The sequence below is a fragment of the Sylvia atricapilla genome, chromosome 2, assembly GCF_009819655.1.
Source record: "Sylvia atricapilla isolate bSylAtr1 chromosome 2, bSylAtr1.pri, whole genome shotgun sequence".
Lineage (NCBI taxonomy): Eukaryota > Metazoa > Chordata > Aves > Passeriformes > Sylviidae > Sylvia > Sylvia atricapilla.
This window is the reverse complement of record NC_089141.1, coordinates 29,104,326-29,129,142: the sequence shown is the minus strand read 5'-3', so window position 1 is coordinate 29,129,142 and position 24,817 is coordinate 29,104,326. Positions and strand designations below refer to the sequence as shown.

The 24,817-nt window shown below is 44.2% G+C and overlaps 1 protein-coding gene across 1 annotated transcript; it reads left to right on the top strand.

Annotated features, from left to right (window-relative positions):
- Positions 1-1,414: 1,414 nt before the first annotated feature.
- GDPD4 (glycerophosphodiester phosphodiesterase domain containing 4) lies at positions 1,415-24,417 on the top strand. Its single transcript, XM_066339176.1, has 15 exons — positions 1,415-1,618; positions 2,192-2,295; positions 3,054-3,147; positions 8,679-8,738; positions 10,500-10,598; positions 12,653-12,746; positions 14,328-14,473; positions 14,995-15,077; positions 15,935-16,085; positions 16,724-16,948; positions 17,759-17,916; positions 20,025-20,172; positions 21,279-21,361; positions 22,949-23,031; positions 23,493-24,417. Exons 1-15 carry the CDS (start codon positions 1,436-1,438, stop codon positions 23,522-23,524), a joined length of 1,743 nt encoding a protein of 580 aa, XP_066195273.1. The 5' UTR covers positions 1,415-1,435; the 3' UTR covers positions 23,525-24,417.
- The last annotated feature ends 400 nt before the right edge of the window (positions 24,418-24,817 follow it).

Genomic DNA, 24,817 nt, shown 5'->3' with positions numbered 1-24,817 from the left:
GGTGCCAGGATCTGGTACTGCTGAGCTTCTAGGGATGGCTTGACCCCACCGCATCCAAGCGTGTGTGATTCCCTATGACTGTCCTGGATGGACAGACACATCTGTCTCAGAAAGGCATTCAGGGCATGGCATTCTTAGCACTGCATAGTTACTACTGGTCCAAAGTGAACCCCTCTTTTTGTTTCCTTTCCATCTGCTTTCTTGCACTCCAGGTGCCAATAGGCTGGGGCATTTGGAAGGGGTAGGAGAGGAGTGTCTTCTCTGTTTGACCTTGTGTCTCATGTCTCTGATTTATTTGTGCTTTCTGCAGACTGGTCATTTATTCGGATGTGTCAGTCTGCAAGGATTTATGCAGTGATTTCTCCAAAGTCACACTGGGATCTGAGTTATTTCCAAACACAAATCCTTTATATGTGTGCTTCATCCATGTGTATATTTCAGTAAACTGTTTATTGTTCCTCTTAAATTATTTCCCTTAAATCATGGAAATCTTGAGTCCTTAGCTGGGATTTTACAGCAGGTATTCCAGGATTTGAACATGGTTGATGTGGATTCAAGGATGTGATGGCACTTCTAATGCGACAGAAAAACATTTCTGACTAACTCAACTCCAAAGAAGAGCTGTATAATGGGGCTTCTTTACATGCCCACACAAAACTGGTTCTCCTATATCTTTCCTTGAAGTCTTGGTAGTGCCCTGCTGGGTGAACCACTCTTCAGCTAGCACTAGTCCCTGTGCTATTTGCTTCACTGTAACTACACTGGTTGCCATTTACCACCAAGTACTTTGTTTTTAATTGTGATTATGAATAGATCTCCCACATGTACATCTTTGCAGCTGGTCTTTCTACACTTGAAAATCTGTTCCAAGTAAAGTTGTTTCAGCCAGGTAATAATTATTTCTTAAGGGATCAGTCTCTGCAGTGCTGTTGTTTTGCCAGAAAAAGAGAGCTGTGTACCTGTGGAGGAGGTTTAGTGCCTTTTCTACATGAGCTAGTTAAACTGACAGCATGTTTCAAACAGGTCACAGCGATGCTGAATAATTCCTATAGCTAATCCTAGATTCAAGTTCGTATGACATAATTTGAAATGTGCTTAAGTTAATGAATTAATTTCCCAGAACTCCCTGTTATAGCCAAAAGGAGGCAGAGGTGATCTGCCTCTTTTTGGCTATGGAGGTGATCATCAAAGGTGATTCAGAGTGCCTAAGTTACAACCAGGAGCACCACTGACTGCTAAGAGGATTTGCAGTGACCATCCTTCTCAGCTGGCCGTCTCACTTTGGTATATAAAATTAGGTGGGATGTCCACAGTATCACTTTCTTCTGGTCTCAGCATCTTTCTCTCCTTTTTCGAATATGGAAAGCTTACTCAACAGTCTCCCTGTAAAACGTGTGTACTTGTTTCAGGAGGAAGATGAGATAAAGCCACTCAGATGGAGGCCAGTCCCACCAGCCTCAAGAGGCTCAAGTTTGGGAAGCTGAAGGTGGTCCGCCGGCGCCTGCTGCAGAGGTACGAGCACCAGCCCTTCATCTCCTGCCTGGCTGGATTCTACAGCTGCCGGTGGAAGCGGTACCAGCGCGAAAGGACCGAGCCTGGGAAATGCTGCTGCAGCATGGTAAAGGAGCTCAAAATCAGCACTTGGATTTCTGTGCTGGGGCAGGGCAGTCTAAGCACACAAGGGGTCGATGTCGTGAAATCCCAGCCCAATATCATTTGGAGCCCACTGGGATCTGTTAGGCTGTTAGCTTTTGCTCTAAATGCTTGATGAATTGCTGCTTCTGTGGCAGGCTCAATTTGTCTCTGGACTTTGCACCAAGCTCTCCTGGCCAGTGAAATATCTCAAAGCCATAGAATCAAATGAAAGAAGTAACATTAAAGTTGGGTGGGCACTAAGAATTGCAAAGAATGTTGCTCTACAGTGCAATTTCCTCTCATGTGAGGCGGTTAAAATCCTGTTCATTTGGGAAGTCATGAGTTTTCCCTGAGAACAAGTAGTGCAGAGTATGCTTTTGAAGAATTTTCCTGGTTACAAGGGACAGGATGGGAATTCCTCTCCATATTTACTGCAGTTAGAATTCCAACACCAAGCTACATATTTTTAGGGACAGCCTAAAAGTACCTGCCATTTGTTTTGATTGCTCTGGGCTGGCCATAGCTCTGACTGCTTGTCCTTCCTCTCCCTCTCCAGCGGGAATGCATGTTTTTCCCATTGCTCGTTGCAGCTTTCTGCTTTTCTCTGGTCTTTCTGTACACGTGGGGTGAAGGTAAAAATGACTACAATGGCTTTGACTGGTAAGTGATGTCCTTTACTCCTCACACCCCTTCAGCAGGTCACTAGGATGACTGGGAAAGGATGAATACCCTCCAGAGCAGCTGTGAGGCAACAGGGAACTTGAGTCATGAAGCAAAAATTTGGCACCTTAAACTCTTGGTTACAGCATCCAAATTGAATGTCCAGTGACTCTGGTGGTGCTGAGACTCTGCCTTTTCTTGGGTACAATTTTTAGATGTAAGTGTGACTTTAGGAGAAAGGGGAGGATCATTGTCACAAAAATTGTGAATGGAAGGGACTAAATAACGTTTTCTACCCTGAGTCATTCTTTTTCCCCCCTCCCTTTCTCCCCCATTCCACATGAAGAAGTGTAGTGGCTGGAATCAGAGGCATTGCACTATCTCAGTAGTGCAAAATTTCATGTTCCCAGATTCAAAAGTAAGAAATAACCATCAGGGATTTATGCACACCTTTTCCTTCTGTAGTATGTAGGCAACATGTATGCAGATTTGCCCCCTGAAATTAAATTAAAGCTGTTCAAATATTATGGGAAGGAAAGGTATAATAATGTGGTTCAGTCTGACGGTTAATGCAATCAGGGATTTTGGGAGGGAAGCTCTTCATCACTTTTGCTTGTAACAGTGTGGGCTATTCCCGTGCCTTTCTTCGTTTTACTGCTTAGAAAATTTCAGAATTTCAAGGAACTGGGCTGTTGGTCCTCTCTAGTCCATGTACTAACCAAAAACATTCTTAAAGTCTTTTATTGGTTTATTTTTAGGTATAACTATGGGAACCTGGGCTTCTGGTTTCTTTGGTCTCTTGTTATCCTGATTGTGGCCGCAGTCTTTTTCACATACATCTCACTTTTGCTGGTAAGTAATGCCCCTTGTAAGCTGACCTTGATTTGTTGTCCTGAAAGGTAAACACAGGGGTGGCTTTAATGTGTCAGACCAAAGCTCAGTGTAGTCTTCCATATGATCCTTAGACAGTGAAGTCTGGAGATGATCTGGAACACAATGAGTGTTTACAGTACTTTCTCCCTATATCCACCTGCCAATGACCAGTTTCAGCTCAGGGGTCTCTGAGCCAGATGTCATTTCTGTGATTTCTCTCAATGATTTCCCTTTGATAAATGTGTACAATTTCTCCTCCAGCCCAAGGAAAGCTGACCCAGCAGTGGCTAGATTTAGAGGAAACTAAACATTGTTGCTTTGGCAGCAGGGAAATATGAGGCTCTGAGTCATGTGATACATCATCACAGCTGAGTTATTCTTCTAATCCTGGATAAAAAGTTTAACTAGGGGAAGGAGAACAGAACTTTATCACTCGAAACTCTCCTTTGCTGGAGGATTTTCTCCAGGTAGAGGCTATAGATGAGGTCACAAAATGCTGCTCAAGTTTATGCTGAAAGAGATTCCTGAAGTCTTCTCTTTTCCAAATCCTGTGGAATTCTCTAACAGGATGTCTGTTTTAGTTAGGGAAACATACCAACTCCAAAATTTCCCCCAAATTTCTACTTACTCATCCTTTTTCCTCCGTTTTTTCCCTCATAAGAAAGCTCTCAAATACAGACTTGCACCTGTTTTTCCACCTTCATCCAGAACTACAGGCCAAGAATTCACTTTGACTCCAGGCACTGGAGTCTACATCAGTCCCATGCCTGCTCTGACTTTCATTTGGAAATGCCAGGTGCTGAAGGCGAGGTTGTGGCTTTGTCTCACCTCTGTGACCAAGACAACCAGCTTTTATCATCCATTCCTGCTGTTCTTACCCGTTCCCTGATGTGTCATCATGCAGTCAGTCTGTAAATCTCTCATGACAGGGAACCTCTCTTGGCTTTGTCCATTCCGTACCTAACGCAATTGGTTTCTGGGGTCCTTTTTTCCTGATGAAGTACAAATAAATAGTACCTTTATTCTAGTGCTAGCAATAAAAGCACCAAAGTGATAAATTGGACAGGTGCTTGTTCATGCCCGCAGCGATCAAGAGCATCATAAGAGATGTGGACTGAGTGAGCTCTGAAAGGGACAAACAGTGATACCTAATTACAAGGATTTTGTAACACCATGGTGGCTCCAGGGCTCATGGACTATTATTCAGCAAAGCCTACCTGGCTTTCCTAGGGGCCATGGAGTAGTGTGGGTAGTTTGGTGGTTATGATACTACTTGGGGCAACTCAGAGCTTTGCCAGAGATGTCTGTATGACATGGACACATCTGAGATGGTGCTTCAGGCTGTGGGTCTGGAGTCAACCTTTAGGATCAGACTAACTCACCATAGCCCGTGCTAGAAACCAGCTTTACAGGATTTCCTGGGCTTGAGGAGCCTGAAGACCCCTGGGGCTGATGTGTCAGCTCAGTAACGCTCTGTCTGGATCCAAATGTCAGCCAGTGGACTTTCTTAGGAGCATTTTCAGGTTTTTTGTCACCATGAATGTGATGACTGCAAGCTATCAGGGCAGGTGATGGGCACAGTAAAGCCAGAAAGGAAGGTGAAAGATATGAGGTGAAATTGGTGTCCTACACGGTTTAGTTCAGTCCTGGTCTCACTCTTTATTTTGTAGCTACGTCTTCCTCTTCTTCTCAAGCCTCTTAGTTCTGTCTAATGAGGCTAACAGCATTTGCCTTCCTCAGATGGGTGACCATGGATAAACCTGAAAGGATGCCAGTAATCTGGATGGTATCAGACAACAGGAGAAACACTTCAGAGGTTCCTCTGCTCTGGGAACAGCCCTTGAAGTGAAGGTCCATTTGCTTCTTGCTTTTATGAAGCTGTTAAGTGACTCAACCAAAGCTGTTGGTTTGTTGGTATTTCCGAGGACACTTGTCCTGCTTGATTGCATCACCATGCCATCATGTCCTTTGCAGCAAGACTGCTGCCTGCATGCATGCTGAACAGTGGCTGCTGGGGACATGAGGCTGCTGCTTAAATGTTATTTGGTCTTGAGGGAAAGGGGAGCAAGGAAAGCTAGCACTGCCACCACTTACGCTCCTGCTATCTCAAAACATGAAGGGCATTGTAAAAACCATGGCTAGGAAAAGCTCATCCTAGCAGGGCTCTTTCAGAGAAGGACTCTACCAGGAATCCACCTCTCCACCCCTGTTTGGAGAGCTTCCTTTTCACTGAAGGCCTTGATGGACCACCCAACAAAACACTGGGAGCCTCACAGGCTGGTAAGAGTAACTCAGCCCTTCCACATCTAAATAAGTCGTTCAGTGTGGATACTATACAATGGTGGGTTGTTCTAATACATTTCAGACAACTAATGGCCAGATAGGTTTCTTCCATGATGAATTACATCTCAAGTTCTGGTTGAACAGTGTTGGGTGGAGAGTACCTTCACCTCAGTGACGTTTTCTGGGGGTATTGTACATGAACAGCACATCACTTCAGAAAACTGAACATCCTGATGCACTTGTTGGAGAAGAAAGATTTAATATCAACCACTGGCTGGTCTGGCTTTGCTTGTGAGCACCACATCCTCTTTCTTAATGATGGCACACTGCTGGAACCTGCAAGCCTGCTTCCATGACCTTATTGTGACTGACTGAAGCATACAGACTTCTGCCCACCAGCCACAAGTGGCTGAAGAAAATGCTGCACAAGAAAGCATTAGCTGTTTGGATAAAGATGCTCTCCATCCACATGGATCATTGTCATCTTTTTCACACAATCAATTTCAATTAATTAAATTGTTCAGTCACTCTCCAAAACAATTTTCTCATCCCCATTAGGGCTAAAAGGCTAAACTGAGGGGTCTAATTACAGAACTTTATGCTCAGTGGAGAAGAAAAATCTTGTCTTGTTTAGTCTTTCAAACTTCAACAAATAACATTTGCCTCTCTGCAGTTCAACCATGTTTTTCCTAAGGGTTGTGAGGAGGTGACTTGTCACTGTACAAAGGAAAGAGATTCAGATGCATTGTGGCCTCTTCATTCTTAGATGGAGAGGACTCAAAATAGTACGTTGACACTGAAATCCAAAATGTGACCTCAAAATTCCATCCCTAAGAGATTGGGGTACTGGACAAGTTGTGAGGGGCTTTTTTTGCCATAAAGAGAACGAATATGAGGACCTGAATACAGCTGCTGTGAGTATCTAAGTAAGCAGATGTTTCAGGTGAGCTGAGTGTCCAAGTGCCTACCTGCATGTCCTTGTAGAGTAGGTTCAGAGCCTGCCCACACCTCACCAGAAGTATTGAGATGATTATAACATTGTTCTCATGCTGAAGTAGAGTGGGGTTAAGCATCTGCTGTCCACCCTTTACAGCATAACCTCGTGGTCAATGGAGCCATTCAGAAAAAGGGAGACAGAGATTAAATTCTCAATGCAGTGAATCCATTTCTTGTGCCAGTAGGAAGCATCCCTTAATCACCACTTTGCAGGTAGATGGTGGAGGGGAGACACTTTCACACCTCATTTTGAAGAAGACAAGAATGCAAGAGCTGGAGGCTGTAAGATTCTGGAAGATGATGGGATTGGCAAAAGGGACCTTGACTCTAACCTTGGCAGTATTAGTCAGAAAAATACTGGTCACCTAAGCCCTCATACATGCCTCTGTACTTACATTAGACGATCTCGGAAAGTGTGTGGAAGCAATTTGGAGTAGACAGACCAGTGAGAGGACATGAGGGAATATCATTAAACTGTATCAGTGGAGATTTAGGTTAAAAATTAGGAGAAGGTTTTTCACCCAGAGGGTTGTTGGGCACTGGAACAGGCTCCTCAGGGAGATAGTCACAGGACCAAGTCTGAGTGCCCTGAGTTCAAGAAGTATTTGGACTACGCTCTCAGGAACATGGTGTGATTCCTGGTATGATTTTGTGCAGGGCCAGAAGATGGACTTTGATGATCCTTGTGGGTCCCTTCTGGCTCAGAATGTTCTAAATGTTCGGCTTTACTGTACACAAGGACAGGGTCTTTGTGTAACATCACTTGCAGCAAAGGAGCAGAGTGGCTTTTTGCTCTCATTTTTTCACCCTGAAATAGCTTATTTAAATGGGGCTGATTTAAGGTCTTTAGCAGTATTTTAGTTCTCTCTCAAGTGCTCCCATGTTACCCATAATGTACTGGGTACATTTATTCCATTAAAGAAAGCCAACATGTCAAGAAGCACTTGTATTCACTGCTGAGTTTATCATAGAATTTTAAAATGTTTTGTGTTGGAAGGGACCTTCAAGGTTATCTAATTCCCACCCCTCTATCATGGAGAGGAACATCTACCACTAGACCATGTTGCTCAAAGCCCTGTCCTACCTGGCCTTATATCTTTCTTCAAATCAGCATGATCCTGGAAAGAGAGTGTGCTTGTAGATGGATAGGAAACAACTTGCAGTTGAGTTTCAGGAGAGAAGACCCTTTTTCCCCCAAATCTATACATCTTGTTTTCATGCAATCCCACTATCCAACAGTCTGGAGGGACTTGCATCATAAACGATCCTCCTCAGTGGAGCACTGACATCTACTAACAGATGCTTTTCTCTAAGTCCTAATACCCTGGTGATACTGGTCCCAAAATGATCCTTTGCAGTGATTGGGAAGTTTCCCCAGGCATTTAGACTCCTGAGCATAGACCTATGCATTTTCACAGCAGCAAAGTGCTTCTCTGGGTGAAATTCATCTCCAGACTTACTGGTATGATATTTAGGTATGGAACTCTGTGAAGAAGCTCTGTTTGAGAGCTGTGGACTGACTCCCCTAATTCTTGGCTTGTTGCTGTTCAAGGCATCTCAGGTTTGTCCTCTGTCCTAGCTGGGGTTTGTAGCATGCGTCACAAGAACCCTCCCCAGGGGCTCCAACTTGCCATCAGGTGGAAGGGATGTGCCAACCACCAAAAACTGGAGTAATTTAATCCCCAAGACGCTTTTCTCTGAGACAGGTCTGAGATGTGCCTGTCTCTTACATTCTTGTGGTTAATGTGGGAAAAAATTGCCTATTTGCAGTCTGCTCTCTACTTTTGTGCTGCTCTGGGGCATTTTTTACTCCCTGACTTCTCTCCCATGGTTGGTGTGCCTCTAATCACAATAAATGACTAGAAAATAGTCAAGGTTGGTGCTGTATTGGTTTATACAATAATAATTGACCCTGGCCATCATTCTTTCAGAGTCTCTCCTCACAAAAAGTCATTGTGAGTACCCCAAAGTGCCCAATTATCTGTTACTGAGAAAATTGTCTTTGATCCTGAAGGGCAGTCTTGATATGTGTTTGGCCATTTCAGAAGCATTTTTACTGTAGCACTTAACTTTTCTCTCCATACACCTGTCCTGCAAACACTGACATTGAGCAGGAAGACCTCTAGTGTAAAGTAACTTCCCAATGCAAAAATAATTCCAGAAGTCCCTCACTTCTGGCACATGTCACCACCTTCCACCAGGATAAATACAATCTCCTCTTGATTTCCCAGGTCCTTGCGATGTGTTTGCTTGCAGAAGGTCAGCAGCTGTACCTGCACTGGAGCCACAAGGTGGGGAGAGTCAGGGCTTTCTGGTAACTCTAATCTATGCTTTTAATTGAGTCTGTGGTGATTCTTTGCACAGAAAACTTCTTAGACTTATGGGAGAGAAGGAAGAGAGGGAAGAGGTTAATCTCACAAGATTGAGATACCCATGAAAATAATATCTCCACCTGAGCTGATCACTCAAACTCCTTTTGCACTCAGTGGAGGGAAATGAATCCTCTGAGGATGCAATTCATCCAGCTGGTCACAGGTCTCTAAATTAAGATGAGATGAATCACACTCAAAGAACCCTTTTTCCAGAACCACTGACTCCAAAAGGTGCCTGCAGTGACTCATTCAGGTGAAGATGCCTATATTTGGCACATCTACATATGGTAACATGAAGTCAAAAGCAAAGTTTTCATGCGAAGCACTGCATGATTTTCTGGATCAGGCCCCAGTAACAGTGAAAAAAGTGTCTGCTCTCTCTGCAGAAGGAAAAGGTGGCTTTCCCAAATGGTGCTTTATACCTTTTGGTCTTTGGATAGTTCCCTGGGAGTGTTCAAGGCCAGGCTGGATGTGGCCCTGAGAAATCTGATCTAGTGTATGGCATCCCTGCCCATGGCAGGGGGGCTGGAACTAGATAATTCAAAGTTCCTTTCAACCCAAACTGTTCTATAGTTTTTAATTCTAATCTAGGGTTTGGGAAATGCCTTTTGGAGTTTTGAGGACACAGAAACAAATTATCAGGGACTTGTTGCTGTAAAATTATGGGTTAGAATCATCATCTTTAAGTAATTTTTGAGGGCATGTGAGGCATTTAAAAATGCTTCTCTATCCATGCCATTTAGGGTAGGATGCAATGTAATTGCAAACGCTGCAGTGGGAGGGAATGGCTGAACATGCAGGTGCTTGATCCTGTTTTTATTATTTAAATAATGGAAACTGAATGATCTTTACTATTGAAAAATGGGCTCCAGAAGAACCAGAAAGTTCTAGAACAATTTGTAAAAACCAAACCAAACCAAAAATGGAAAAAAAGAATAATAATTAAAAAGAGGCATTCTTGGGTTCAAGGGCTTAGGGATAGATTATTAAGGTATTGATCTGTAGAAGACTCCCTGAAGAATGGTTAGGGCCTTGGTGCAATTGCCTTTAGTTGTCAGCAGAAAGAATATATACCAAGAAGTATCTGCCATTATCACCGTGCTGGTACCAAACTGAACAAGAAGCTGAAAAATTGACTGAAACACTGCCTCACCTTTTTGGTTAAAAAGTGAACTGTCATCTCTTAACTATGGGAAGGTTTGTTATTGCTGAAGCCTGTTACAATGCAGCTCATAGAACAAGGAAGTTGTGTTGTTGTCACTTTTGGGTGGAATTTGTCACTTCTGATTTTAGAAGTGATGAATTCCATCTGCATGTTAGGGCTTTAATGTAAACTGATCACCTAGGCTCCATCTATATCAATAGAGAGAGAGGCATACATTCCATCGTAATGTAAGCAGGAATGGATCACCTCTGAAATTCCTCTTTCTCCATTGATTACAGAGAGAAACCTGAGAGCTGACTTAGTTGGGTACTCAACTTCTGAAATCAGTCTGCTATACTGATAACATTGTGGATTTGGTTTTAGTCCCATTGGATCTCTCTGTCTCTGAACTGGCACAGTCAATCTCATGCATCCAAAACAATTTTTCAAGCTGCTTAAATTATCTGAGACTGAGATGGATGGCATACCCTATGCAGAAATGCTGAGGCTGATTTATGTCTTCTTTGTGTCCCCAGATTGGTACTTTTCTCGTCCTGGGCTTCTCTATCTCATCCCTCTTTGCATTATCTATACTCTGGCGAGATCACCGCAAAACTGTCCGCCTGTCATTCCAGGTAAGAGGGGTTAGGAGGTCTGTTTGAAAGAGAAATTTGTTTATAGAAGTATTTTGTTACAATTGGCAGAAGATATTCAGTATGGTAGATGGTTTTTATATCATCTTTGATAGCAGGGTATGTTCTGAATAAACTTTCATTATAACTTAACATTTCCTGTTGGGGGAAAGGAAGCCAATGCCTGAGGTTGAGTTTCAAACTGTGTGATATAATACATCTCAATTTGGAAAGATATAGAAAGTTACAGCCCTTTTTTTTTTGTTCCTTCCCCAAAAATGCAGGTGTACTGGTAAATTTCATCTGTCCAGGGCAGGCAAATCAGGCCCCTTAGGCTGGTAGGTTTGCTAGAGCAAGAACTTTCTCCCTCATCCCAATCTGCTGGTACAGCACAGTTTCAGTCTTTTGTGACTCAGAAGAGCTTAATCTCCTGAGGACACAAGTGCACTGGGTTTTTGGGGAGCAGCTGGAGAACAATGGTGTCAGGTGGGACAAAATGCTGGATGTAAGAGGTCAGAGTTCATGGTTGCTGGCCTTCTCAACTCTCACCAGATGTGAAGGTGAAGGCAAGAGCTGTCCAGTGCTGTTCAGTGCCTGAGCATCCAGGTCCCCACTTGAAAGGGGTAAGGAAGAAGCTTGTAGCCTTTGTACATAGCTGTTTTGCAGGGTCCAGACCACTCTACAGTTCTATGATTCTATGCTATTTGGGTCTATTATCCCTCCCCTATGTGCCTTAGTGCTTGTGAAGGCTGGGAGAGCAATGCAGGTGGACTGGCAGAGGAATTGAAGATGTGTTTGTAGGGTGTGGTTAATTGCACATTCCTGTTCTATAGTTTGCTAACCACTGCGTTATGCACTGGCAAAGGTAATGAGAAACCATCAGCTTCTCCTCCCCCTGACAGACACCAGGGGATGTGGACCAGGAGAGGGACACACAAGAGCCTTTGGGTTCCCCATAGGTGCTGTTTATTTCAGGTGTCCATGCCCTTTGAGATGGCCTCCCATTGCTGTTCCTAAAGGACATGTATCTCTTGTAGATACTGTGTCATGTCCATTAACCCTGCAAATCTATCTCAGGTGTTTTGGACATCTCAGATGGCGCCTCTGCTTGTACAATGAATCCTGCTTCTGGGCAGGAGATGTTGGTATCAAGTGTCCGGGTCAGACAGTGTCACATGCAGTAATATCTCCCAGTGACTGCTGCTTTCTTCCACCCTTCCAGCTTAGAGAATTGAGGATCAAGACTAAGAAATGGGAAAGGCTTGCATCTGGACAGTTGGGTTTTTTCCTAGCACTTACCTTAATAACTGTCAGTTCTAGCTGGAAGGTTTGCCACAGGGCTCTGATGAGAAGACAATGGACTGTTTTCTAGCTCAGATTTGCCTAGTTTTAGGAAAAATGTGTTGGACCAACAACCATTCAGATTCTGTATTTCTGCTTGGCTTCCAACTCTATTCATGCATTCATACTAAGCATAGCAGTGATTCTTGTTTTATGATCTTCTTGTTTAATCTTTAGGATTAAAGAAATCTATTAACTACATCTGTCCAGCAGTATCATCTAATATATCTGCTTCTGTTATACCACAGTAGTTTCATCCCACAGCTAGCAAAATACCACATTTTTTCACTCAGCTTTGTTGGCATCAGTTTAATGATTTAACTGCAGTGTGGTGTGGAGATAGCTATCACCTGGATGGGATTGGATTGGAGTTGTTTATATTGGGTTAAACTAGAGGATACTCACAGATCATGGTGTATCAGTAGTAGCAATCGTATCCTCATGAAAGAGGGTTGCTGTGTCGCCTCAGCTGATTTAGGAGACAATAAAGAAGTGAGGAGCACTCCTTAGGCAGGGCACACTGCTCCCTGGCCTGGCCAGGGCCACGTCTCTCCTCTGAAGTCCTGGATTCAACAGAGGTGGGGCAGAGTGGCTAACTGCTGGTATCTGCAGCAGGAGACCATCCAGGTGTAAGGGCTGCAGCTCTGATGGGGATTGTTGCCATCTGTCTCCACAGTTCATTCTTTGACTAAAATCCCTTGTTTTCTCCTTGCCAGGTCACAGCTCCTTATCTCCATATAGGGGCAATTGCCATCATGGTCCTTCTTGCCTGGCCTGTGGCTCTTCATGCCATCAGAGCAGATAAGAAAGGTATGGCAGCTCTACTTCCTGCTTCCTGTATCATGAAAGATACATGAGAGCATGGGAAAAGAGGCATGCAGGAGCCCTTTCCTCCCACACCTGCACTCCATCCAACTGGAGGAGATGTTCAAATTCTGAATTCAAAATCTCCCAAGGAAATTAGTGGGGCTGGGGCTGTGTACTTCCCTGTTGCTGTCCAAGTGTGTTATTGGTTTGCATATTACCTTGCACCGTTTTCCCCTATACTGAGGCACTTATCTCCTTTGAGATGGAGGAGACAAGCAGAAGCACCCATGTTGTGAGTCATGAGTGAAAATTTGTTCAGTCCTCTGCAGGAGCAAGTAGCCAGTGGCAGCTCCCTTGGCTGATTTTTGCTGAAGGGATTTCCAGTCCAGTCTGACAAACCACTTCAGACTAGCATATCTCAGGAGAAGCCAGCTGAGACAGGGAAAAGAGTTTTTTGATCTGTTCCTAGTGTTATCTCATGGGAAGTTCCTGCCCACCTCTAGGAAGAATGAACAGATGTTGTAAGGAAAAAGCCAGATGCCAGGAACAGCTGCAGAAAAACCTGACTGGGAGTGGCTGTTTTTCTCTTTAATGTCTCTCCATATAGCCAAAACTATTTACCTGACACCCATCTTCAGATAGTGGTTTGCAATAAAAATCACAGACAGAATGGACTGGTAAAAGCGTTTTTTTTTTCCTGTCCAAGGCTTTTCTTGTTGAACTGGAGCTGAGGAGGTTGGGGGAGAATACACAGGGACCCTAGACATTGTATACCACCATGCCTGAGGTACTCCTAGCTTAGTACAGCATCATAGCATAAGCCCAGATTCCTTCAGAGCCACTGGCACAGAGGGATGGTGGTACCCATTCAAGAAAGAGGTGTTAGTGCATGGGTGCTCATTTCTCAGAAGAACTGCTTTGGTCCCTGAGGAGAAGGACTCTTGGGGTTCTTGGGCAATGTGTCCAGACTCAGAGAAGACCATAGATACTGAGTTGCCAAGTTTCTGAGGTGCAATATCCCTGCTCTCAGGGTCCATAGGATTATCTAGGTCACATACAGAAGGTCAGCAGGAACCATCTGGATGGAAGATGAAGTATTCAAAGTAATGGGATGCAACATAGTTGAAGGAGAGGTGCCTACTCTTCTTCATTGTGAATGAAACTTGAAAATGGTGCTTGTAAGTGCTTTCTGAGTAAGAAGAAATTATCATCTCTCTGTTGAAGATTGCTTTTCTACATATGGAGGAGATTTCAGTGCACCATATCTTAAAACAAAAAAAAAGAAAAAAAAAAAAGAAAAAAAAAGAAATAAAGCCATATCTTGCTGTCAGGTGTAGTGAGATGTAATTAAAGCATAAAACCTGCAGTCCTGACTTAGACAGCCTGCATCCTTGCTTTGACCAATTTGTCTTCCTGGGTTGCATTGTTTGGAGAGTAAGTGAAAATTAGGGGGGAAAAGGAAAGGAAAAAAGGATGGGACAAAGCCCAAAAGACTGGAAGACTGTATTGAAAGTTAAGTAGCAAGGCAGAGTTGTACATTATTATGTGGATTAACTCTAGCCTTCCTCCTTCAAATTCTTTCAGTTACTCAGGTGATAATTGTTGGTCCATACCTGGCTATCCTTCTCTTTCTTTTCTTGATACCTCTGGGGATGTACTCTCCTTGCATCAGAGAGATGGGAACACTTGGACCAAAGCCAGCCCTTATTGGACACCGTGGAGCACCAATGGTAGGTCTGAAGAAATTATTTTATGTCATTTCTTCATCCTGTCTATTGCTACTTTCATCATCATCATCATCATCATCATCATCATCATCATCATCATCTTCTGTTGTTTCTTTGTTGGTTTTTTTCCCTCCCCCTCCATGAAAATCTGTGGAGGGTGGGAGACATTTCTGGTCATTGGGACTGCATGCCAAAGGCATCACTGCATGGGTTTACTTACAAGGAAAACACTGTTCCTGAGGGACAAGACCAGGCTGGAGAGGGCCCTGAGCAGCCTGGACTAGTGAAAGGTGTCTCTGGTCTGACAGGGGAATTGGAATAGGGTAATCTTCAAGGTCCCTTCCAACCCGAACCATTCTATGATTCTATTATTGTTCTACACAATGGGTTTGGCTAAAGTAGCTTTAACAATATAATGATGCTCTCTAAAGAAAAACCAGAGATGTTACAAAGAGGCAGAAAGTACCTGCAGAGTCCTCTGGAGTGTGTTTGAAAATTATCTGCTCATGTGCCTTTTTTTCCAGCTGGCACCAGAAAACACTGAGATGTCATTTCTGAAGACGATTGAGCATGGTGGGGATGGTCTTGAAACAGATGTCACCATAAGGTGAGGGCAGAACATCACCACTCACAGAATACATGCTGCTTCTTCTAAGAGCTGTCTTTGGAGACATGCAACTCCAGGCAACTGGGTTTTCTGAGGGATGGGATCCCTCAGCTGTCATGTGATGACAGGGGCTGTAGGGCATGGTTGTTCTCAGGCAAGTCAATGAGCTGCAGCTATTGATTTAACAATCGTTATTTCTACAGTGTGTTTTAAATGCTAAGCAGTGTATAAAAACAAGTCCCTATTCTAGTCTGGCTTACAGGTCACAGTAAGGGTTATATCAGGTCTACAAACCAACAAAAAAGTGTGTCCAGATTTGTGACAGCATTGCCCTAATTATTATATCTTTAATTGCCTTTAGTGAACCCATTGCCATGAAATGCTAATATTCTGTGCAGGATGAGCTGTTTCCTGGCACTGAATGAAAAAAACACTTATATTTAGATGTTCTACTAAACTAGACCCTTCTACAGAAGAAAATTTTGCATGTCTGTCACTGACCGTTCAAAATTCAGTCCTCTGAAAACCACATAAACACTTTGATGTCAGCAAAAAGGGATTTCAACCATAAGTTTTTGAGGGAATTGGCAGGGAAAAAGGTCACCTCTTTCACGTTGACCCTAGAGAAACTGAGGCACAGACAAGCATGACTTCTGTGAGAGCTCCTAGAAGTATTTAAGCTGGAAATAACCTGGTGTTTTGAGCCTCAGCATTCCTCCGTATTGCAGTCTCTGCACTAAGGAAGGCTGTACTGCTGCATTCATGGTGGCTCACATGTTGTTCTGACCCAGCTTGAGTCTGCTCATGCTGTGAATGAACCTGCTCCCCAGGTGACCTCAACTCTTGCTCTCTGGCAGCTATGATGGGGTTCCTTTCCTCATGCATGATGACACTTTGAGAAGGACAACTAACATCCAGGAGGTCTACCCTAATGACACTGGTAAAGCTGCTTCGTTTTTCTCCTGGGATGCCCTGCAGAAATTGAATGCTGGAACATGGTTCCTTAAGGTGAGCATCATAAAGGGCAAGAAGCATTCAAGATCAGTTGGATTGGACTCTAAGCAACCAGTTGGACATACCCCTGTTTATTGCAGGGGGCTTGCACTAGATCAGTTTCAAAGTCTCTTCCAATCCAAACTTTTATATAATTTCACGACTATAAGTAATGATATTACTTAACAGCATCAGTATTAGAAGAGGAACTGCTAGTTGAGTCAAAACTCAAATAAATCAGTGCAAATACTTCAGTTTGGGTCTGCTTTGTCCAGTTTGCCTTCAGGCTAAGGAGACCTGTAACAATTGGCTTGGTGGGTGTTCTTGTGTCACCTTATCATGGCAGCAGTAGAGCTCATGGGCGGGGGGGGGGGGGGGGGGGGGGAAGAAGAAAAGAGCTAACAAGGTGGGTCAGAGAAGCACAGCAAACCTAGCTTTGAACGATGCAATTTAGATCCCAGCAGCAATGTCCTCACAGCCTGGGTTAACTTCCCTCATTTTTCATGTAGAAGAAATAAGCAAAATAAAATAAAATATCTGTTAAGCACAGACATCAAACTTTTTCCCTCTTAGAGATATAGCTGACTCCCAGAGCAAATTGCCTGATTGATTTCCTTTTTTTTTTTTTTTTTTTTATATCTGTTTATTTCTAGAACAAACCATTTGTAGGGATGGGCTCGCTGTCAAAGGCAGATCAAAACCAGGCAATGAATCAGTCCATTTACACGCTAAGTAGTTTTTTGCGCCTCGCAGACAGCCACAATAAACTTGTGATATTTGATCTCTACCGCCCTCCAGAGAAACATCCTTACAGGAACTTGTGGATCCGCAAAATCCTGGACGTCATCCTCAAGGAGTCGAAGATTAAACGCCATCTGGTAGGGTGGCCTCACTCCACATCCCTTTTTCTTGCTCTCTCATTGGGACTCTGGGGCATACTTTGCATGATTTCACCTCCATAAAATTGGCCCATTGCATTTCACCGGATTTAAAGGGCATAATTTGGAGTATATTCCTAATATTAATTCCTCAGAAGGTTCTCAGTAGTGTGATCCTTCAGCAGCACAGGAAAAAAGGCAGTGTCTATACCAGCTGATGCCTTAGCCCATAAACAGCACCCCTTAATAAATATAATAATTGTCAGTCTATTCCATGCTACCCATGCTTGTTTTATATATTGCATAGAAATTCCTGGCTTAAATTAAAATAAGTTGTGAGTCTTTATTGCCTTCCTCCCCTGACAGTGGATGAATACTAAACTCATGGGAACCAGGTTATGTACCCATTGATGTCTGAGGAGTTAAGCTGATCTGTATCTGCTGAAGACCTTTTCTTCCATGATGAAAGAATGGTAGAACAGAGTATTTTTGGTTGCCTTTTCCATAAACCAAAGCTGTCTTTTCATTCATTTTCAACACTGCATCTTTTGTTGGACTGTGTGAAACATACTTACTGATTTCCAGTAGATAAGCAAGGAACAGTGGGTACTTATTTCTTGATAAAAGTCACTTGCAAGTCCTAACCCTGCATCTGGATATTCTTTGATCACTGGGAGAAAAACCAATTGACAGGCTGGGTTAAGTCTCTCAAGATGTTAACTTTACTAGGCTTGTGTGAACAGCAGGGCATATTAGGGGCATGAATTCTTCTGCTGAGAATTCACTGCTGGTTCCTCTTGCTGCCTGCAGGTCCTGTGGCTGCATAACGGTGTGAGGTCCTTTGTTCAGTCTGTCGCTCCCGGGTTTCAGCACACGATGGGCAAAAAGGCACCAATAGAAGACCTATTAAAGCACAATATTGTCAAACTCAATCTGGTCTACACTGACATGTCCAGTGAAGACATCCGGTAGGTTTCAGACCCAGGTACAATCTCTGGGGTGCATCTGGACTATGTTTGCCTCATGTGTGGGGCAATGTCTCCCTCCAGTGACCAGTTCCAGAGACCATAATATTTTGGGAATAGGTTGTTCAGATCAAGTAGCCCTCCCTGATGTATTTTAGGGGTGACAGACTGCAAGTTCACTCTTACTGTTAAGAGGTGCCACAGGTAATTAAGTCCGTCTGTCCTCAATTCCATATTGACCAGGATCTGAGGATCTTCTGCTAAGAACAACAGAGCTGTATCCTGATTTCTTGTCCTTTTATTTGTGCCATCCCTAGTCCCACCAAGACTGAATCAAGGAGAATGAACAGCTGTTTAACCTCCCATGGCTCTTCCACAAACACCAGTGGGAGTGCATAGTGCTGTGGTGAGAGACCATCACCCTCTTGTAGCCAGTGTTTTGGAGATGTAATTTCTTGTCTGTTACTACCAGTTGCATGTGACACACTGAAAAGGTCATTTCTGTGATGAAAGGCTCCACATGCACCGCAGGAGTTCTCAAAATGCGACTTACACATGGCAAAATAGCCCAACAAACCACCAAGAAAAAATAGCTTTACCTGTCCAGCTCTCCTTTTGTAAATAGGATTCTTTGCTCTTTCCAATGCATAAAGCCATTGAAGTCTAGTTGAAATGAAAAAGAAAGGAAAAAAATTTAATCCTTTGGACAAGAGTAATGTTCATGTTTTCTCAGTTATAGTTGCCACAGGATGTGAAATCATGGAATCACAGAATGGTTTGGGTTGTAAGGGACTTTCAGCACCACCTAGTTACAAGCTCCCTGCCATGGGCAGTGAAGTTCCCACTGGACCAGGTTTCTCAGAGCCCCATAGCCTGGCCTTGAACACATCCAAGGATGGAATCCACAACCTCTCTGGGCAATCTGTACCAGTGTCTCAACCACCCTCACAGTTAAGAATTTTTTCCTAATGTCTGATCTAAACCTTCCCTCCTTCAGTTTAAGGCCATTCCCCCTTGTCCTCTCACTCAATGCCCTTGTAAAAATCCCTCTCTCTTGTTGCCCATCTCAGTACTGGAAGGTGCTCTAAGGTCTCCTCAGAATCTTCTTTACTCATGCTGAAAGGCTATAAAAAATAATAGGCAGATCCATTTGGGTAAACCTTGGATAGGTCCGAAGTGGATTTATAAACACTGATATTGATGATATATTACTTTACCTTTATACAAGGAATGAACTTACTTAATATTAAGTTTCAATAGTTTATAATAACTTGAGAAATGATGGGTTGATGGAGCGACCATAACAGACTTGGGTGGCCAGCTTCAAAGATTAGCTCAGCTGGTCTAACCAACTCAGGTGCTGTAGCCAGCACCAACACTGTGGGTTCAATCCCTACATGAGCCATTAACTGAAGAGCTGGACTCTGGGGCCTTCTGTGTCCCTTCCAACTCTGTCTGTTCTGTGATCCTGTGGTGGTTTGGAACACACTGTGGGAAGATTATAGAATGACATGAATGGTTTAGATTTAAAAAGTCCCTAAGATCATCAAGGCCAACAATTATCCCAGCACTGCCAAATCCACCACTAAACCATGTCCCCAAGTGCCACCTCCACCCGTTTTAAATTCCTCCAGAGATGATGATTTCAGCACTTCCCTGGGCAGCCGATTCCAGAGCTTGAAAACCCTTTCCATTAAGAATTTTTTCCTAATATCCAATCTAAACCTTCCCTGGTGAAGCTTGAGAACATTTCTTCTTGTTCTATTGCTAGTTACTTGAAAGAAGAGACTGACCCCCACCTGGCTACACCCTCCTTTACAACCCATTGCTACATTGATTCATGTGGCAGAAGAATTAGAAAAGTTTTGAGCTTTTGGCATTTTATCTGAATTTGTTTCCAGCTGTTCAGTTATTCTGTATTGACCAACTGGTAATGATTAATTATTGGCTGGTTGGCTTTCCTTATGTTCCTTATCTAGGTCCTAAAGTAAGCACTTCCTACGGAAGATTACAACCATTTCCCATGATCTTCCCGAATCTCCTTGAGTAAGCCTGAAGGAAGTACTAATCTCCTTGCTCAATGAAGGTTGTTGCCTTTTGGTCTTTTAAAGGAAATATGCTGAGGCAAACATCACCACCAACCTCTATGTGGTCAACGAGCCATGGCTCTATTCCCTGGCGTGGTGCTCTGGGGCACACTCTGTGACCACCAATGCTGTCCACTTGCTGAAGGATCTCAGCCAGCCACTCTTCCTCATGGTAAGTGGAAGTCTTCTCTTCTCAGGAGTGGGAAATAAGGTTGGGATGTTCATTATTACCTTTGGAGACGATGGGCCAGTTCACACATGGATAAAGGGTTCTTTAAGGATCCTTTGCATAAGATGGACCTGAGTTGAAACCTGGCTTACCTGGAACCTCAAAACCACTACAGGTATTACCATACCCTTCTCTCTTCTCCTGGCTCAGGATGAAGCACCCTACTTGTTTGGATTATCACCTTAGGCCTTGAGATAAGGGAAAAGAAGTCATATTGAGACTTGTGGAAGAAGAAAGGAAGGGCCTTTGGGGACACAAGCTGATGCATGAGGATTTCCATTTCTAAGCTTTTGAAGCACCTTACTGATGTCAGAAGTTTCTCTTTTCCCAGAGCATTCCACTGCCCTTGTCAAACTTGGTCTTGTTCCACAATTCCAAGAGAAACAACCACAGACATAAGCCTTTCTTCTGGGAGGAATTTTTATATAATTTTTCTGTTATTCTGCCTTGGACAACCTGTAGGGCCAAGAAACACCTGGGGCATTGGTCCCACCAGAGTCTCTGTAGGGACTTTAAGTAGTTGGCTTCACAGCCTTGAATTAGATTTTACAATGCTCCCCTCCAGAGAACAGCAGTTTCAGTCAATTCTAAATTTGGCTGGAGGTCCAGTCTAAGGATGAAACTTCAAATACTCTTAGATTTAAAGTGGGAGCCCACCCCAGGCTGTCTGTGGTGTTCAGTAAAGGGCAGTGTTGCCAGAGAAAATAAGATGCCACTAGCTGGTATTATTATTGGGGTGAAGCAGAGAAGTGCAAGGCTTGCCTGCACAAACAGGAGGTCTCTGTGGCATTCACTGTGATGTTGTAAAATCTTCTTGGCTACACCACAGACCTGCTTTTATGAAGGAGAATGATTTGGCACCAACACCCAGTAGTGAGTGGCCACTCTGAGATGCCACCAAATGCTTTTAACACCCGAGGGATGTTACTGCAGATGCAAACCAGGCAGCTGAACAGTCCTTTTCAATCAGGAAGAAAGAGCTTGAGTAACTTTTTTTGCAAATCTTGTGGTCCTTGGTGGTGGACACAACTTCTGTTGTTTTCTTTCAGACTCCACAGCAGTACAACATCATGTGGATCCTGACAGATGTGACCTCTGCATTCCTCATCTCACTCATCTTTGCTCTGCATTGGTAACTACCAAGTTGTTAATGACCATCCTAACCTGATCTTTTGCTCCAGGTGGAGGGAAGGAAGAATGCTTTCATGTGGCCTGAAGGGTTAAAACTACACTTGAGAACATTAGCTTTCCCTTTTGGAAAGGGAAAAAAGCCCCCAAAGTCTCCCCAGAACCTCTCTGTTTCTCTTGCTTGCTCTCATTTTCCCTTTCCATTTTGGCAGCTCAGGCATTGCCTGCTCTCAGGATTCAGTGGAGAATTGCTGGATTTTTAGTAGCAATGTAAACCAATTATCAAAGCTGGTGGGCTGAGAAAGGAAGTGATTTTTCTAGTATTTGACAATGTTTCAATCGACTGATTTGTTAGGAATGCTGTCAATGTTAATATTTGAGCATCCCATGTCTCTGGGCACATGTCAGAGCCCCACAGGAAATCCATCCTCCCACACAAAAATGTCTGATTGTGCCACGGACACCACGTTTTGTTTCCTTCCACTCTGTCAAAGATTATTGGGAAATCTGGGGTTCATAGAACAGGCTCACCGCAGCTGGTCGTGTTTGGCTGCTGGATGTTCTGCTCTGCCACGGTTGTATGAGGAACATGCCTGTGCTGTCATCCCAGTAGTGCACAAGGAAAGCAGGATGTGCTGGGCTCAGCTCTTTAGCTGGCTGGCTGTGGGTGGGTGGGAGGATCAGAGCAGCCAGCCCAGGGGACTATTTTTGCAGGATGCTGGCAGTCCAATGGTGATGCTGGTGGCAGCAAGAAGAAAGTTTGGGAAGTCCCTGGGTGAGCACTCTGGCTGCTGTTAACTGTGACTTGCTTTGGCATAGAAAAAGGTTGGAGTGCTAATATTGCTTTGGCATGGTGAAAAAATTAATTGGTAGCAGTTTGACAGTGATGAACTAGCATCTGGACACACATTTTTGCTGGGCATCCAGGCCTTTCCCAAGGAAAGGTGGACCCTTTCCTTCCTTCCCCTCTTACCCTGGTCTGCTCTCCTCAGGTCCTGCTTTCCCCTTGTTTTCAAGGCTGCAGGCTTTGGGGTGGTACACAATCACCCCTGTAAAGCATCACCAGTACCATCAGACCTTGCCATTCCCAACTCCTCCAGGATCATGTTCCTGTTGTGTGCATTTCCCAGGGTCTTGTGGATGCTTCTGGTTCAACCAAGCAACAGATTCCTCTCGGCTGGCCTTGGACCAAGGGCATCCCCAGCCCTCCTGGGAGCAAAGGGCCATTAGCAGTGCCTCAGTGCCCTGTGTGGTCTTGTGAGGTTTATGAACCCACCAAAATCACAATTTTTAAATTTCTCTGGCTGCTTTAGAACCAGTGTCTGTAAACATCTCAGGGGCTTTGGAGCTCTTAAATCTTGCTTAGAAAACAGGGCTAAGTCAGAAAAGTTGCCTTCAAAATGCTGTTGTATGCATGAAGTGTGGATGCTTAGACATCAGCCATACACTTGAGTCCTTTCTTGGTAAGGACCTGAGAAAATCCCCAAATACCTGCCCTCACAAAGTAGGAAAAAGCTGTCCAAGGCAGCAGGGGGCTGTGAGGAACAGCACATCAGGCAGCAGCCTGACCCAGGTGCTTTGTTCCATGTAGGTGGCGAGAGAAGAATTTCTCCTGCTGTGCCCAGGACAGTAACCCAGTGGTAGAGAGTGGCACCTACAACAAATTCAAGACAGGTGAGCAGGGCAAGGAGAGCAGCTGCATCCTGCTCAGGCTGGTCTCTGTGGAAGTACCGAGATCCTGATGGGTGGGTTGGTGATGGGTGTCCACACTTTTAAGCAAGGTTATGAGCAGTCTGGGTTATCTCAGCCCCAGACCCTGTAGCAACTCAATCCAATTGGCCCTCCTTCAAGCAGAGGGTGGGGCAGACACCTCCAGATGTCCCCTCCAATACTCATTTACTCTGCAATTCTGTGAAAAGAGACTCTGGAGGCACTCAGCACTCTTGGTTTTGCCAGGCAGGGTGGGACTGGCTGAGGACCCTCCCATGCATAACATTTCTGCACCCATGGAGCTATCATCTAGACAAAATGACCCAACCTGGGCTGCATGCATTTTCAAAAACGTTCTGTTTGCTCACAGTGGCTGTCAGAATAGATGCAATGTTTGCTACCTCACTGTGTGTCTCCTTTTCCAGAGCTCAGCGACATGCCTGCTGTCCTGGCCTGACATGGGCAGAGAGGAGACGTGGACTTGCTGTCTCGATGAGGCTGGGGAGACCAGCTGGTGAGGAGGAGCCATCTGCCTTTGTGGCCCTGCTGGAGATGAGCACCAACCTTCCTCTCCTACAGCTTTTCTCACATTCCCATGCCCATCAGGAATCCTTGGGGTGTAGGAGAGCGCAGATGGAGTTGCAGCCATGAAGAAACTGCATTTATAGCAAGATGCAGCAACCACATGGGAGTCACCATTTACCTGAGACCACTGGCATCCCACAGGGCATTCATTCCTGCTGTGCACAAGCCCTGTTTTCACACATGCTGCAAACATCTGAGCATCCTCCAGTCCTGAGCATTCTCAGGTGCCCAGATTTCTCCTACCAGACCAGCCTCTTCATCACACACTACCTCCTGTCCTCCCCCCTTGCAGGTGTTCTCCATCCCCAAGGGCACACTGTCCCCACCACGATGGCCAGGTGCTGCTGACTGCATCATTACAATCGGTACCTTTCTATAACAGAGGCAGGGGCAACTTTGGTTTTCCTTTTCCCCACTCTTGCCCTGCCATAGCCTAACAGGACAATCTCCTCCCCTTGTTCTGTGGGTGAGGACATGCCATTCCCATAGAGGCTTAAGGACTTTTTAGTGTCATGGCCATCTACTGGGACTATTACCAGTAACAACCACTTTTCTTCAGAAGGATGGAGCTGTGTGTGAATTGGTCCCACCAAGTGTTTGCTTTTTCCTTGGGAAGATCTGTACACCTGTACTGCAGGCTGGGATTTATTCCAAGTTTCATTTTCTCCCAGTGGCTACTTGCACACAGTGGGGAGGGGGGCCTATGCTCTGTAAGGGAGATGTAAACATCTCTCAGGTTTAAGCCATATCTTTCTACTTGAAGAGATAATAAGAATGTGTTTTTTGTAAATTGAAAGTGATGTTTTAAATACATTTTATCTCTCCTATCCTGTTTTTGTTCTTATTTCAGCAAACTAGGAAAGGGAAAGAATACAGTATTCTTTACCTGATTCAGATCATAGACATTTCTTATACATGAGCCTTTCGGTAAATGAAGTGGTCCCAAGTGAGAGGGCAGCATTAAGTTTCAGAGTTATCTGTGCTAAGAAGCACTCCAACTTTTCCAAGTTGCAATTCTGGAGTATTTTGGAGGCTAGAAATGCAAAAAATGAAGATCCTCCTTTGGAAAAAGGCTAGAGGACTGATGAATTGTTCTAATGCAGCTCCAGATCTATGAAATATGAGGAGTGGATGGTGTTAAATCCCCCTCCCCATGCCTTGCATA